The sequence below is a fragment of the Opisthocomus hoazin genome, chromosome 1, assembly GCF_030867145.1.
Source record: "Opisthocomus hoazin isolate bOpiHoa1 chromosome 1, bOpiHoa1.hap1, whole genome shotgun sequence".
Taxonomy (NCBI): Eukaryota; Metazoa; Chordata; class Aves; order Opisthocomiformes; family Opisthocomidae; genus Opisthocomus; species Opisthocomus hoazin.
Window position 1 is genome coordinate 4,696,927 of NC_134414.1, and position 16,404 is coordinate 4,713,330.

Here is a 16,404-nt window from a genome sequence, read left to right on the forward strand (position 1 = left end):
ACAAGTATTTTTTATAAAATGTACAGCACTCAGATACTGATACTAGTTACTTTTTAATCATCTTCTTTACTTCATGTTTTTTTCCCCCCCAAGTCGTGATTATTCTCAGTATTATTAAGACGTGGAAGTGTGATGGCCAGCTCCAAGAGGCAGCTCCGTCATGATTTATCACCGCAGATGCAAACTCCTGCACCTGCAGTGTCCCGTGGGCCAGGCTTCCGGGAGTCTGCGGTCAGACGTACAAAATGAAATTATTCATGGAAGAATACAAGCAACCAGTGGAAAAACTCTCGCCACGAATGGTAAGGGGGGGACGATGCATCTATTTGCCAACGTGGTACCTAAACCGCTGCTTGGTCCTGCGTGCTAAAAGCTGCAGATGATTGACACCTGCCATGCAAAGGGTCGCTTGCACGCACAGCTGCTGCTTGGAGATGTTTTAGGAGGAAGCTCCTTGGGGCTGGCTGGAGGAACGCGGCATGGTTTGGTTTTGGGGCAGTGAGGTAAAACACCGGGAGCTCGGCAGAGGCTGCGTTTCGCGTTGGCTCAGCGTGATGATTTTACCACCGGGGAAGCAGACCGTTGCACCTTGCAGCATTGACTTCAGAGTTTACCTGCACAAACCCGCTCCCCCCACAAGCCCTGGCTTCTGGAGCACCAGCTAATTCTCCTTAGCCCAGAAAAATGCTTTTTTCCAACCCATTTTTCCACCCTCCTGCTTGAATGAAGCATCCTTCGCATGTACTTGCACCAGTACAGGCTGGGGCTGACCTGCTGGAGAGCAGCTCTGTGGAGAGGGACTGGGAGTGCTGGGGGACGACAGGGTGACCATGAGCCAGCAGTGTGCCCTGGGTGCCAAGAAGGCCAGTGGGATCCTGGGGTGCATTAGGAGGAGCGTGGCCAGCAGGTCGAAGGAGGTTCTTCTTCCCCTCTGCTCTGCCCTGGTAAGGCCCGAGCTCCAGTACTGTGTCCAGTGCTGGGCTCCCCAGTTCAAGAAAGATGAGGAGCTACTGGAGAGAGTCCAGAGGACGGCTACGAGGATGGTGAGGGGACTGGAGCATCTCTTCTAGGAGGAGAGGCTGAGGGAGCTGGGCTTGTTCAGCCTGGAGAAGAGAAGGCTGAGAGGGGACCTTAGAAATGCCTCTAAATATCTGCAGGGTGGGTGTCAGGAGGACGGGGCCAGACTCTTTCCAGTGGTGCCCAGCGACAGGACAAGGGGCAACGGGCACAAACTGAAGGCGAGGAAGTTCCAGCTGAAGACGAGGAAGAACTTCTTCCCTCTGAGGGTGACAGAGCACTGGCCCAGGCTGCCCAGAGGGGCTGTGGAGTCTCCTTCTCTGGAGATATTCCAACCCCGGCTGGCCGCGGTGCTGTGCAGCCTGCTCTGGGTGACCCTGCTTTGGCAGGAGGTTGGGCTGGGGGATCTCCAGGGGTCCCTTCCAACCCCTGCCATGCTGGGATTCTGTGATTCTGTGATTCCCCCGAGCGCATCCCATGGCTTTGAGCACCACGCCGTGTCCAGGAGCTGCAATACATATTTTAAATAACGCTTGCACTCGGTGCTTCTGCCTTCCCTAAGCACTTCCCCAGCCACACCTGGGTGTGGAAGAAATGCTTTGGATGCGCTTCAACTTGCTACTGGGCACAGGACCTGCTCTTGCACGCTCACCTTGGGATCTGTGGGTTTTGCAGCTCAAATAGAGAGATGCAATACATAATCACAGCGTCCGTTGACGCACCGTGTCTCACTCGTCATTTAGAGAAAGTTTCCCGGGGAGAACGAGTCAGACTAATTAGCAGCACTAAATAAACCAATAGCTGGAGGAGAAAGGAGAATTCAAGTTGCATTTTAGGGTTTATTTTTTTTTTAAAGTGATGGAGTGGTGTGCCGCAGGGGTTGGTACTGAGGCCGGTGCTGTTCAGTCTCTTTGTCGGCGACATGGGCAGTGGGACTGAGTGCACCCTCAGCAGGTTTGCCAACGACACCAAGCTGTGTGGTGTGGCTGACACACTGGAGGGAAGGGATGCCATGCAGAGGGACCTGGACAGGCTGGAGAGGTGGGCCTGCGTGAACCGCATGGAGTTCAACAAGGCCAAGTGCAAGGTCCTGCACGTGGGGCAGGGCAGTCCCAAACACAAGCACAGGCTGGGCGGAGAGTGGCTGGAGAGCAGCCCTGAGGAGAAGGACTTGGGGGTGCTGCTGGGTGAGAAGCTCAACATGAGCCGGCAATGTGCGCTGGCAGCCCAGAAAGCCAACCGTACCCTGGGATGCAGCAAGAGCAGCGTGGCCAGCAGGGCGAGGGAGGGGATTCTGCCCCTTTACTCCGCTCTCGTCAGACCCCACCTGGAGTCCTGCGTCCAGCTCTGGAGCCCCCAACATGGGAAGGACATGGATGGGTTGGAGCGGGGCCAGAGGAGGGCCACGAAGATGATCCGAGGGCTGGAGCACCTCTCCTACAAGGACAGGCTGAGGGAGTTGGGGCTGTTCAGCCTGGAGAAGAGAAGGCTCCGGGGTGACCTTAGAGCAGCTGCCAGTACCCGAAGGGGCCGACAGGAAGGATGGAGAGGGGCTTTTCACAAGGGTGTGTGGTGATAGGACAAGGGAGAACGGCTCTAAACTAAAAGAGGGCAGATTTAGATTAGATCTAAGGAAGAAATTCTTCCCCATGAGGGTGGTGAGGCCCTGGCCCAGGTTGCCCAGAGAAGCTGTGGCTGCCCCCTCCCTGGCAGGTTTCAAGGCCAGGTTGGATGGAGCTCTGAGCACCCTGGTCTGGTGGAAGATGTCCCTGCTGATGGCAGGGGGGTTGGAACCAGATGAGCTTTAAGGTCCTTCCAACCCAAACCATTCTATGATTCTATGATTCTATGATTCTAAGATGGCTACAGCATCTTGAAAAGCGAGTGGTGATTTTCTAGGAGCTGGAGTCGAGCAGTTCATCAATAATAAAGGAGCCGGCGATGGAGCAGCAGCAACACTGGAGCGCTCGGGAAAATGCAATTATGAGAATTGCCTTGCGCTCTGCAAACTGCCCTGCTAATTTGCTTAAAGGAAACATCTAAATGCGCTTTCGGATTTCAAAGATTTCATTGTGGCAGATCCAATAAGCGAAACCAAGCTAAGCACTGACGTGGGGGGGGGGGGGAAGCATGTCTGCGAGGGGCTTTTAATTCACACCCAGGGAAGCGCGACCTCACGGCGAGCATCATTTCTGCGACCCAGGTTCTCCTGCGTCCCACCGATGTCTGCGACGGGCAAGGGTCCGGCTGTGGTTTATTCTCCTCCGATGAAGAGCAACCTGCAGCACAAAGCCGGCGGGCTGCTGCGTGTCCGGGTGCTCTGCACCCGCTGCCGTCGCCTCGGGATGTCCGAGGACCTGGGTGCCAGCCTCAACGGGGCTGCTCCAGCCGCCGTCCCTGGGGTTTCGGGGTGACAGTCGCCCATGTACTCGAACCCCAGCTCAAGCCTGGCTCTTGCTGCCCGGCTTTGCAACCCAAAAAGTGCTGGAGGGAAGGTGGTGGCTGATTTTTTTTGGGTGCAGAGCACCCCGAGCATCACTCTGCACCTCCCGGGTGACACGGGCTGTGACCTGCACCCCGGTCTGTGTGACCTGGACCCCGATCTGTGTGACCTGAGCCATGTGGGGTTCAACCCTGCAGCCCTGTGCACATCCCCCCCCCCCCCCGCCTTGCACACCCCCCTGCCTCCCCATGCGTACCCCGCACCCTTCGCACGCTCCTGCACCCCCTCGTGCAACCGTGTCCACCCCGTGCACACTCCCGCGCCCTCCCTGTGCCCCCACGCACGCTCTGCACCCTCCCTGCGCACACCCCTGCACCCCCTGTGCACCCCTTGCACTCCCCGTGCATCCCCTTGTGCAAACCCTGCGTCGCCCCTGTGCACGCTCCCGCACCCTCTTGTGCACCCCTTGGACCCCCCGCCCCGTGCACACCCGTGCAACCTCTGCGCACTCCCCTGTGCACCCCCTGTGCCCCCCCTGCACCCCTTGTGCAAACCCCTGCACCCGCCTGTGCACCCCCCCGGTTCCCCTCCTTTGCACACACCATAGCACCCCCCCGTGCACCCCTTGCACCCTCTTGTGCACCCCCTGGGCCCCCCTCTGCACCCCCTGTGCACCCTCACTATGCACACCCCCATACAGACCCCTGTGCCCCCCTGTGCACAATTTGCACCCCCCTTTGCAAACCCCCGTGCAGACCCCTGCACCCCCCTGTGCACCCCTTGCACCCTCGCTGCGCACCCTCCCTGCAAACACCCCTGTGCCCCGCCGTGCACCCCCTGAACCCCCCTGTTCACCCCTTGCACCCCCTGTGCACAGCCCCGTGCACCCCCCACACCCCCGCACTCCCCGCGCCCCCCCTTGTGCAAACCCCGCCCCCCCCGCGCGCTCTGCCGCGCGCCTCCCGCTCTGCCCACAGCGCCCCCCAGCGCCCGCCGCGGGACCCGGCGCTCCGGGCGGGGACGGGCGGGGGGGCGTGGCCGCCCCGCCTCTCTCTCTCTCCCCCCTCGCGCGCCGCTCTATGGTGGCCGCTCTGGGCCGCTGGGAGGCGTCCGGTGGCGGCGCGCGCGTCCCCTCAGCGGGGCGCTCCCGAGCCGCGCGCCGCCGCCCGCTCGCTTCTATTTCTTTTTTTTTTTTTCCTTTTTTCCCCTCATTTTCTTTTTTTTTTTTTTCTTCCCCCCCCCCCCCCGAAGTCGCTCCCCCCCGGTCCCCGCCTTCCCGCCCCTCCCCGCTCCCCCAGGGCCGGCGCTCGGGACGCCGCTCAGCTCCCGCCCGCCGCTCCCCGTGAGGAAGAAGCGGCCTCCTCCCCCCCCCCCCCCCCCCCCTTCTCCCCCCCTCCCCGCGCTCCTCCCGCCGACCGCGGCTCGCCCCGAACCGGGAGGGAGACGGCCACTGCCCGCTCTTCCTCCTCCTCCTCCTCCTCCTCCTCCTCCTCCTCCTCCTCCTGCAGCGGGGGCCGCATCCTGCTGCCGGGGGGAGGGAGTTGATGTGGAGACCCAGCGCAGCACCATGCAGCCCCCGCCGAGGAAGGTGAGGGGGGTGTTTGGGGCAGGGCGGTGGGGCCTGGTGGGGTGGGTTGTGGGGGGTGGGGGGGGTCTGAGGGCGCGGGGGGGGGTGGGGGGGGCAGCGGGTTGGGCCCGCCGGTCTGGAGCAGGGTGGGGGGGGGTTGGTGAGCGGCCCCGCAGTGTGGGTGAGGGGGGAATGTATGGGGGGGGGGGTTGGATGCTGGACACGGGGGGCCGTGGGTGCTGGTGGGGTGGGTCAGGTGTGGGGGGGCAGGATGGGGTGCGGGGAAGGGCCAGGCTGAGGAAAGGGGTGCAGGTGACGTGCACCCCCTTTCCCACATCACGGCGGGGGGGGCAGGGGCTGGGGGGATTGGGGTGACCATGGCTGGGCCACCTCGGCTCCAGCTGAAGGAGGGCGATGGCTGGGGAGGGCTGGAAGGGTCAATGACCAAGCAGAGGGCTTGGTGCTGAGACAGGCTGTGCTGGGTGGGTGGGGGGCTGGCGGGTGGGTTTTGGGGGCTCTGCTGGCTTTGGAGTACCATGTTGATCCCGACAGCGATGGGTGGGTTGTCTTGGAGCAGAAGGTCACACCAGGAGTCAGCGTGAGGATGCGGGCTGTCCCGGCGTGTATCATGAGCGCGGGTGAACAGGGGCAGCCAAAAATGTGCGACGTGTGTGTGATGGGAACAATCTGCAAACGCGGCGGGGAGGCTTTATTTTTGTGTCCGTGGGGATATGGGGTGCTTTGCATTAGGAGGGGGCTGCTGCGAGAAGAGATGGAAGAAGGAGCATAGATGTCGAAAAAAGGCTGTTCCGAGTGTGGCTTGTTGGTGTAGGCAGGTTGTTAGGTGGGAGACTTGAGCTCCAGTGGGGTCTGGAGCTATGTGTCACTTCACAGAATCCCAGCATGGCAGGGGGTTGGAAGGGACCTCTGTGGGTCACCCAGTCCAACCCCCCTGCTGAAGCAGGGTCACCCAGAGCAGGCTGCACAGCACCGTGTCCAGCCGGGTGTGTGTCAGTACCGATAATGGAGATTGATTGGGTTTTTTTTGAGGGTTGTATGTGATGATGTGTGGGGATAAAGAGGGGAGCTAGTGAAGGTGAAGCAGGTCTCGGGGTGGAGAGGCTGCTCCTGTACAGACACCGTGGAAGGGAGTTCTGTGGTTCTGAGATTTGTGCGTGTTCCATATTCTTCGTGATGCTGCCTGGTGAGGGTGGTTTGGGCAGTAATCATTTACAGTCTGATTGCCGCATCTATGTGAGGTTTCACGTGCGATGTTGAGATTGCTTGGTGAGGAGAGGAGATTGCAGGGGTTTGCTGGGTGAAGAACTGTAATAGTGCCTAGGAGAGGTTGGGAGGGAAGGAAGACTTGAGAAGGAGCGTAAACAGAAATCCCTTGTCATCCCCCGAGCTCCCCAGTAGCCCTGGCAGGCAGCTGCAGTGAGGATCTCTCCTTGGCTCATTCCTGCCTCGCGACCTCTTGGTTTGCGGCTGGACTCTGCTTTTGTGAAACAGTGCTTATTTCTATTTTAGTTTGTATTTGGCAGCTTATTTATATTACATGTGTGTCATTCTTTGCCTATATGATTTCGTTTGAGATTATTTCCATTACATGGATCGTCTTGTGTGGGTTTATTTATTTTGAGTAGGGTTTTTTCATATGCAGATAAAACCAAAAATACTGAAAGTTCATGTTAAAAATAGACGCTTTTTCTGCTTAGAGCCAGGGGCGTACATGTGATTTTTTTTTTTTTTTTTGCATCATGTGAAAAACTTGTCTTTACATAATGTTGTGATTTAAGGGTATTTGTTGCGGGGGAATTGTTTTCACTGTTAAAATTGAGGAAGCTTTTGCTAGCTGATGAAATCTAGGGGTTTTTTGCCTGGCTAGCGAAGAAGAGGGAGATCTGTGTCTTCTTCCTCTCTGAATTTTTCATCCCTCTTCCCCCATTACAGTAACTGTTTGGCATTTCTATCCTCATGAATGCAGAATGTCTTCAGATATGCTGGTGATCATTTTTTAGGCCAATACATGGATTCCCTGTGATCACTAGAGGGCTTAAATGCCAAGACCTCTCGTTTTTATGAAACAAGAACAAAACAACCCCAAGGTTCCCTTCCAAAATCAAACAATTCCTGCAGCCTGTGCCAATGCTGCTACCCGCCAGTTGTCAAGTAGGTCCCCAAAGTATTGAAATTTTAGCTTCATGATCACAAGGTTCAAAGGAAGATTACGCCGATACCAAAAATGTAAGGCCAACCTGCTTAAGCCTTTTACAGAGGGCTCTTTTGATTTAATGCACAGTGCTTAAGCTTTCTGTAAATGGTAGCAATTTTAGGGCACTTTCATAAATTTCTGAATTGTGTGACTTCTGCTGAAGTGCTAAATGTATGCACTGTAATTTAATTTTTTTCCTTTATGGCCTGCTTTTTCTTTTTTGGTAGGCACAACTCTTTCGTTGCACACAAGCTACTCTTCCAGGTTTTGGAATAAAATTGCACTTTTGTTAATGGTTGAGCATAAGGATGACATTCTTGTCGTGTGTAGTGTAAGCCTGCTGGTGTAACAGCACTTATTGAAATCAGCCTTCATGAATGTTGCGTAGGGTTAAACTGCACTCTTAATTCTGTGTTCAATTTTTCCACTGAAATGTGCAATTTCAGAATAGATGAAGAACACGCTTTTTTTTTTTTTCTTGTTGAAATTTGACTTAAACTCTACAGAAAATATATGTGGTCTGTGGTTTTTTGTAGGTGAAAGTTACACAAGAGCTAAAAAACATTCAGGTTGAGCAGATGACAAAACTTCAGGCCAAGCATCAGGCAGAATGTGAGCTACTTGAAGATATCAGGTAAGGTTACAGAAAATGCTACCAAAATTCCTTTAAGATCCAGTTTTTGGAAGAACATTTGAGTTACAAAACTTCAGGAACTGACGATGGAATTTCCTCTTTGGATTTCCTGCTTTTAGGCTGTTAAAGTTTTGACACAGCTGGAAATTATAACTGGAGCTAACACAATGCAAACCATTTTTTCTTCTCTTCAATGGGGGAAATGTTAAAAAAAAAGTTGCAAACAACATACAAAAAGCGGTGGTCTTTTCAGCAATATTTCTCTCTATAATACACTAAGAGTTTGATTTACCGGTTGTAAGAGGCTGCTAAAATGACTAAAATATTTTAAAACCGCTGATGATTTATGTCTCGCTAGAGATAGCTTTGAACAGCACTTCTAAATAGATTGTGTTTTTTTGCCAGAAACTTATAAGAAGGTGTTTGCATTTATAATTTAAAAGTCTGCACGGGTTACGATCAATAGGGAAGATCTACGTGACATCGATTGTGGGGCCTTTAATATTCATTTTACCTAATGTGATTGCTTCTATTGAAGTTAAAAGTTTGCCCTTAGCAAAATACGGTGGCAGCGGGTACCTGGCATTGTATGGAGGATTAATCATTCCATTTGGAGAGGATCAATTTCTAGGATGGTTCTTCTGTAAAACATGCAGCAGTGAGTTCACTGCTGTACTGCTTTTTTTGGCAGTGTCTAGTCCTCCCATTAATTATTTAAATGAGATTTCTTCCTTGGTGTTTGTATATAAAATGCAACCGTGTTACCTTTGAGAGATGACATACTGTTTGTCTCGCTCTCAGTGTCCTCTCTTCGTAGATCAGAATGGTGAGAATGTTTTTCTTCTGTGGGTGTTGAAACGCTTTTTTGTATGGGAAAGATCACGGTGTTCATTTCTTTAGATTAAAACGAGCGGCTGTGCAGTGTTTAACTAGCAAATGCTGAGTAATAAGTAGCAGACTGATCCAAGGATTTTTTTCCCCCTAGACAGAAGCTTATTTTTAGAACATCTAGACCAGGTATTGCTGCTCTAGTCCAGGTTTTGTTAGCATTTCCTATTTTTCAGGAGCTTATAATCACTTCCGTCTGCATTCAGCTGAAAGATGTCGTAAGCATGGTCCGCCTGTGGATACAAAACCAGGACAATATTTGAAAATGCAGACTTCGGATACCTTTCTTGAATGTAATTTAATTTCTACAGTTAATTGAATTTGTAAATTTTAATGTTATCATTTAAGAAACTGTGTTATATTTAATTCACTAAGACAGTCTCTAAATGTACATAGTCTCTGTTCAGCCTTCTTGTTGCAAGCAGTCTGTGTTTGCAGAATCACTGCGTGGATTTACAGATTAAACATTCTTTAAACATTGAATGATGTGATAGGATATGACATCTCCATCGTGTCGATGATTTGTTCAAATATCAGATAAGAGAATAAGAGAGAACAAGGCAATTTTTGCGTAAAAACATTTGCTGGAAAAAAAGAAAAGATCTTGGTTGCTGACACAGAGGCCTTTTAATTACATCTAGCTGTGAAGGAGGAGCTGGGCTTTAAAGACTTGGTAGTCTTGATGCTGCGCCAGTCCGTGTGTGACACTCGTGTGAGAAGTTGGGTGTCAGCCTCGTCGTCCCATTACTTTTGTATTTATGACTGTATTCAGGATATGCAGCCACCGTGATTCCGGAGCGTTCCAGAAAGCAATGCTTGCTGGAACCACACACAGGATCTTTTTGTCTCTGGAACGAAGAATTATTTTTATAGAAAGCACCCTGCTGTTATCCAAAAGTATTCAATTTTAACTGAGGGCTGTTTGTTTATCGAGACTTGAGAGAGTTCGGGTCCTTCCGTAGCACTGTTGGAGCTTTCAGGCACTGCAAGAGTACAGCTTCGTGCTCTCGTTTTATGCTGCTCTGAACTCTGCAAACTTAACTGCTGCAGGGGCAACAAGGCACTCTGAATACATGGTTTGCAAGTTAGTGCTCAAGAATGCATCTTCAAATATGTTAAATTATTACAAATAATTACTGTATTTGTTAGCATATAAATGCAAGCATTGAAATCACATATGCAATACTTGTAAACCATAGTATTGTATGGGATTTAAAACTCTTAATTACATTTTTTACATCATTTCAGTTCCTTTTTGTATACGACTAAACCAAAGTGATACAAGGGAAAGATCAGAAAGTTCTCTTACCAGTGCTAGCAGAATACATCTATTGTCTACTGCATTAGCAGATGATTTTTGGCAGCCTACCAGATCACAAGCATACTTGCCATTCCAATAGCTTTGATATCTTTATGCAAAACGGAGCACTGCTTTAAATGTTTGTAGTTTGAAGGCTTAAACTATGGCTCTTGTCTTTTGGAGGGGATGAAAAGAGTAGTTCAGCCTGTTCCAAACGGGATTCTTCTTGGTCAGGGCTGAGGTGTATAGGTGTAACTGCCTTTTTCCCCAGCCCCTCTGCAGATACTTTATCTCCTTAAGGGCTGTACATAAACAAAACCGGCATGTTTATTGAAATTTAAAATACATCTTCTTTTTGAGTGATAATACAGCATTTTGTGTGCAAGGATGCAGATTCAGGTCCTGGAGGCTGGGAAGAAAAGGCAACGTGTTCTGCTTCTGGAAAGCATACCTGGGACTTGACAGAACTACGTGCCGATGGTTGAGTGGAAAGCTTTCCTGGGAGCAGGATGAATTTTGACACAACGTAGAATTCGAATAGCCATTAAAAAAAAAAATCAAATATCCACTGTAGTCTTACCAACTGCCTTGTGTTTCTCTTCTCTGTGGGAGCTTAGTAGCAGGAAAGCTGGAGTAGCTTTTTATGACTTGACAAGACTATAATAAAAAATGTGTTTTGAAATGTGTTAGCAAATCGGTTTAAAAATACATTTCTGTGTTTGTAATCTCTATTTGGCTCTTCGTGTGGCACTTCTTCGTACGTGGTGACTGGGGAATTTGTGGAACAAGTGATTCAGGATGCTTTTAGGATCATTGGCTCAGTTTTAGGCATGACATATGTTTATCTTCTGTAGCTCACTAAAGCTACCATACCCTTTCATGTGGTAGATCCGTGCTGGCATTACTATAAAAAGATTGTCTTTCTGCAACTGTGATGGAGAAGCAGGTTTTTTCCCCCAAAAGGTAAACGCAGGCTTTGTTGCCATGACCCAGATATCATTCAGTTTCTCTATGGCTAGAAGTACTTCTTCGATCTATCCACACCTGGCTACTTTTAGGCAGCAAGTTCATTTTTTTTTTTTTTTTCCCCAGGGACCACCTGGGTTATGAATGACTGAATTTGTCAGAGATATTGGCATTTTTTTGTATGTTTTACTTTGGTTTTAAAGATTGCCTTGTTTGGTTGGTGGTAGCAAGTCAGTTACACATCGTGCTCTGAAATTGCTCTTAGTTTGCCAGGACATAGATGTACGTTTCTTTTTTGTGTGTGCACGTGTCTGCAAAGCTGTAAAGAACTTTGTATGATCCACATTTTAATTCAGCTTGGTATTTCTGTAATGTATTTGTATGCTATAGACTTCTTAAACTTGTTAGGTGATAGTTGCTTTGCCTTGAATGTTATCTCAAGTGGCCTGCCTCTCAAAAGAACTTTGTATGCCTTTACAGTTTTTGCTAATGTATTCTAAAATGCTTGTAAAGCTTCTTCGCTTTCATGCTTTGCCAGAGAGATTGGGATTGTGGTTGCATGGCTGTTTGAATCTGTTCTGAAGTCTGAATGGCTGCTGAAAGGCCGGCTCCACTTGCCAACTATTTCCACTGAGCATAAGCATGGAGGAGCTGTGTGAATTAGGGAATTTACCCACCTGAAATCAAACCTTCCCCAACTCTTCTCCCCAAAAGGGATAATTTTTTTTGATAAATCCATTCGCTGATCCAGCTTGCTGTGTGGCTGCGCATGTGCCGCGGCTAGCATGGGAGGTAGGAGGGGTGAGTACTCGAGGAAGGAGAGGGAAAGCAAGACTGTGCAGCAGCAGCCCAGGTTCACGTGGGATTAAAGACACTGTGTAACCACAGCCTAATGCTCCTGTAGAAAACACAGCTGCCACTTTGTGAATTACACAGCTGGGAAGGCCACCTTACTTAAGTCCTAGCTCATTTTCTGCTGTCTGAATGCCTTGATCCTGTGTTGCTTCATCATTTTAAGTCAGTTGACTGTACCGAGTGTTGAAAATAGATGTAAAGATTGCATGATTTCTGGCTGAGATGGAATAGCGATACCGTCCTTTCAGTTGTTGGGTTGTGAATTGAGTTTTTCATCACTTTCAATCAAATTCATGGTGTAAAAAGAATTGCCAAAATCATAGGCTCATAATCTTTGTGTACTCCTGATAATGTCTGCAAATATATGTACCGATACCTCCTTCTGTTTCTTTCCCTCTTCTGTCCTTGTGGTTTTTCCCTCCTTACTTTTCTTGTTTAAGGTATCTTCTCATTTTTCAGTCTGGCATACGTCGCAGTGTAATGTATCCTACAAATTAATTACACTTTTTTTTAATAAAGCTACATTCTCCTCTCACTGTGTTTCTGTGTCACTTGCCTTCCTCCTTCTGCTGCTTTGCCTTTGTGTGGTATGTTCTGTCTTCCATCCTCTCCTCCAAAGCTCTGCCCTCTGAAGATTGCTTGTTCCCTCCAATTTGTCAACTTATTTTTTTTTTATTTTCCTCCCAGAAACTTCATCTCTCCCTGGTCTGTCCTTTATCCAATTCTGAGTTTGTGAATTCTAATTAGTTCTTGGGCATCACCTCCATTTCCAAGATGCTTTTGTATTTAATGTTCAGCAGTACTGCTTAGGCCTGCTAGGTTTGTGAAGTTTGTTTACTTGGCCAAGTGGCGAGATCTTGTAGGGCTTTCCTGACAGTCTGAGCCCTTTCTGGTCTGGGATGCCGTGTCACTGTCAGCTGGGCTGTCGCTTGCCTCTGCTCCGCTGAGATGTCGTGGGTTGGATGTGGAGTGTGTGGGTGAGGGAAAGAGGAACTTGTGGGGGTTTGTGTTTATGTGCCCAGTACGAGGACAGAGTACTTCTTCAACGTCTTTTAACTTGGTGTTTCGTTCCTGTCATAACAAGCCTGAGTCAACAGTACAGATATTAACAAAAAAAAAAAAAAAAAAAAGTATGAATGAATATGTATCTGTAGATAGCTAGTTGCTGCTAGTTTTAACATGTCATTTTATGGATTGAATTATGCTCCACTTCATAAAGTTGCATGTAACCTTTTGCTATGAGTATACTTTGTACTCTCCAGTGGAATTTGACTACGCTTCTGTAATCTCACTGATTATGTTGGTAGGTTCGTGATAAGGTTTGCGGCAGCTTTGGCCGTGAGTCAAGGTACTGAAGCAGAAACTAACTGCAGTTCCAATCTTAAACACAGCAAATCCAGTGTAGCAGCTACAACGCAGATCACTTAACAGATACTGTGTTAGGGAAAAGCCTCGTCACAGTACAGATAGCGCTGCAGAAGGATGAGTAACTGGAAGAGAAAACTGTAAAAGAATATATATTTATATATATATATAGCGATATTAGGATGCCATAAGAGATTCTGAAAAATTAGGAGACAGCTTTTTTCATGTCCTAAGGCAAAGTGGAAGTGAGGAGTTTACCTTTCTTCCTGTTCTTTCCAGTCTCCGGCTGCAGGGAATGCAATTTGAATGTTCTTGAACATTAGGCTTCAGAGCAGGTTTGCCTCTGGCTAGTGGGTATCTGATTGATAAGGCCTTTTTTTAAAAAAAAAATCCCGTTCAGAACTTCCTCTCAGCAATCGCTGGGACGTTTTCGTGAGGAGGTCGTCGTTTTTTCTCCTTGCTGCTGCTCAGAAAGTTGTCCTTTGTTGCCACCTTTCCTTTTTCCTTCAAGGTCATTTACTCCATTTGGCAGATGAGATTCTTGCCTTTGGTGTTTATGGTGTTATTTAAGTAGGAGCAGAGTGATTTTTGGTGCTTGCAGGTTCTGAATTCTGCAACCTGGCAAAGTGGGAAAAAGCAGAAGAATTAGAAGAACTCAGGAAAACTGTATGTTCAGTATTGTTTTAGTCTGGCTTTGACTCACACTTGAAAAGGCTTTCCTTGTGCAACTGGTAGATCTAGAGGCTTAATTTTTGTCTTTGAAGCTTGCAATTTTCTTCAGAGTTGATGACATTTCTTTCCTCTTGGGTTGATCTTTCTCACCGCTACTGAGTATTGTGAGTTCGTTTTTAAGGTTGGGCTTTTTTTTTTTTTCCAAACTCTGTTAATTAGCTGAGGGAACACAGCATACTTCTTCGCTGTAACACTAAATACGCATGAATTTCAGAAATTTTGAGAAAAGTTGAGGGTGTTACTTCTGAATAATATTCCATATAAAAATGCCACAGAATCTGTGGTCTGGGCACGTTACCTATAATTAGGCAACCCTTTAATGAGATGCTCACATTCTTGATGGTATTAAAATCTGGTGATGTTTTGACTGGAACTGTTTGAGGGAAGCTTGGAATGTACTTAAAAAAATGTTGCCTACTGGGTGTGGAAGTCCAAGTTTTGAGCAAAAAAAAAAAAGTTTCAGTATAAACATAGCCACAGTGTAATGATTCAGGCCTATCTTGGCACAGTGAAATTGAGAAACGGACCCCACTCCTTCATTCTTTTCCTTAATTCCTGACATATAAAAGGTAATGGGTCTCCTGTTTTTTACGATTCTTTGGGGGATTTTTTGTAGCAGAAGTAAGGGTATAAACCCCCAACAATCCATTTCTCACATCAGAAAGAAAATTAATATTTTTATTCCACCGTGGCTTGAAGGTTTGCATTTGAATGAGCTTTTGTTTGTTAAAGCAATTCCAACACAAGCTCTGGAAGTCTGATTTTTAAGAGCTTGTGTTTTCTTAGAAGCTTTCAGGAGAATTCAGGCTTGTTGCGTTAGCTGGTGAGCAGTGTGCCTCAAGTACGCAGTTATCCTGGAGGACAGTGAAAAGGTGATTGTGGTACTAAGTGCAGCGTATGTGTTGTTGGCCAAAGGTTGCATGATCGGTTTTGTCTCAGTGCCCCCTTTTCAAGAATAAGTTAGCCTTCAGAAAGTTGTGTGGGTTTGTTTTTGTAGTGTTTTTTTATTTTTTAATTCTGAATTTTATCCGAGTATGGCCTTTCCTGGAGCTAACTATCGTTTTTCACCACAATGTTACTTGACAGAGCTCTAGAAAACCAACAGTTGTGATGCAGTCCTGTAAAGTTGCCTTCGTTACAGATTTTTATGGTGACAACTGCAAGGAGTAGCTGTCAACCAACCAAGTTAGATGTTCAGCAGACATGTAGATGTGGCCCTTGGGGACATGGTTGAGCAGGCATGGTGGTGTTGGGTTGATGGTTGGACTTGATGATCTTGGAGGTCTTTTCCCACCTTAATGATTCTATGATTTCTATAATTTCTATGATTTCTGTCATTTCTATCATTTCTATGATGCTATGTTCTAAGTTAGGTATGTATATTAGAATATATGGTACAGGATAATTTTAAAGGAGCAAAAAGCTCTTCCTTTGATCCACTTGGTCAAACCCAAGCCTGATGCTCTGGGGAAGGCTTTTCCTTTGAGGATTTAAGTATTTTCAGTCCCAGTTCTTACTTCCAAAACCCTGTATTATGTAAGAGGAATTGAAGACGTTCAGGACATAGCGCAAATGTCATGATAAGCTGTATTGGAAAGAGGAAGAGCATTCTTACCATTCCAGAGACAATTAGTGTAGCCTGGCTTAATTTCCTATGGTGTTTTGTTGTATTTGTTTCATCGTATTTGGTGGGAAAAGGTTTACTTTGCAGGTTTTGCATCCTTTGCCAATAGTGCTTTCCACATCTTTTGCAGACAGTGCTTTCAGCCTTTTAGCATAACCTACACGAAGTCTTTTGTAAACAATACGTGCTGTGGCTTGGGGCCTGGAGGCTGTTGACAGAGGGCACTCCACCCTTTTCATCTAGCTTCGTGGCTGAAGACTGTATTTTTTCTTCCCCTCCTCTCCGTGCCAGCCTTGTCTTTCCTCTGGAAGTTACTTGAGATGCTCACAGATGAACAAGGAGACATGCATCCGCTAGTGAAGCTGGTTTCGTGTCAGTCGGGTTCATGGTCCCTTATATTTTGTGCCTTGCCTCTGCGAGAAGGGTGTGGTGATGGCAGAAGACGGTGTTACACCGCCAGAACTGGCTTCACTGAAGTGTTTTTGACTGTGTGTCAGGCTGGCTCAGAACAAGTTCAGTTTTTGTCATGCTGAAAATAACCGCTAGCACGTTGTGAAAGCAGATTCTTGGCAGTGATGATGTTTGTGCCAGAGAACTGGAGTTAAGAAGAAAGTAAAACCTTGTCCACGGTCCCTGGTGCAAACAGTGTGGCAAGTTGGTGTTTCTAAATAATAAAAATAATAAAAAAGATGCCTCTTTTCATAGAAGCTGATACGGCTCAGATGGCTGTTGCTGTATCTGAAGAGGTTTTTGTGTTTTTACTGAAAGTGGTACTTGGGACCTGTGTGTAGTTTGTGT

General features: G+C 48.0%; 1 protein-coding gene across 4 annotated transcripts in view; it reads left to right on the forward strand.

Moving 5' to 3' along the window:
- The first annotated feature begins 4,854 nt into the window (after nucleotides 1-4,854).
- FCHSD2 (FCH and double SH3 domains 2) overlaps nucleotides 4,855-16,404 on the forward strand; it is a 195,179-nt gene continuing 183,629 nt past the window's right edge. For all 4 annotated transcript variants that reach the window (XM_075415395.1, XM_075415404.1, XM_075415422.1 and 1 more), the window contains exons 1-2: nucleotides 4,855-5,048; nucleotides 7,779-7,876. In XM_075415395.1, coding sequence (XP_075271510.1) covers nucleotides 5,028-5,048; nucleotides 7,779-7,876 — 119 coding nt within the window. In that variant the 5' untranslated portion in view covers nucleotides 4,855-5,027. The remainder of the gene's footprint in view (nucleotides 5,049-7,778; nucleotides 7,877-16,404) is intronic.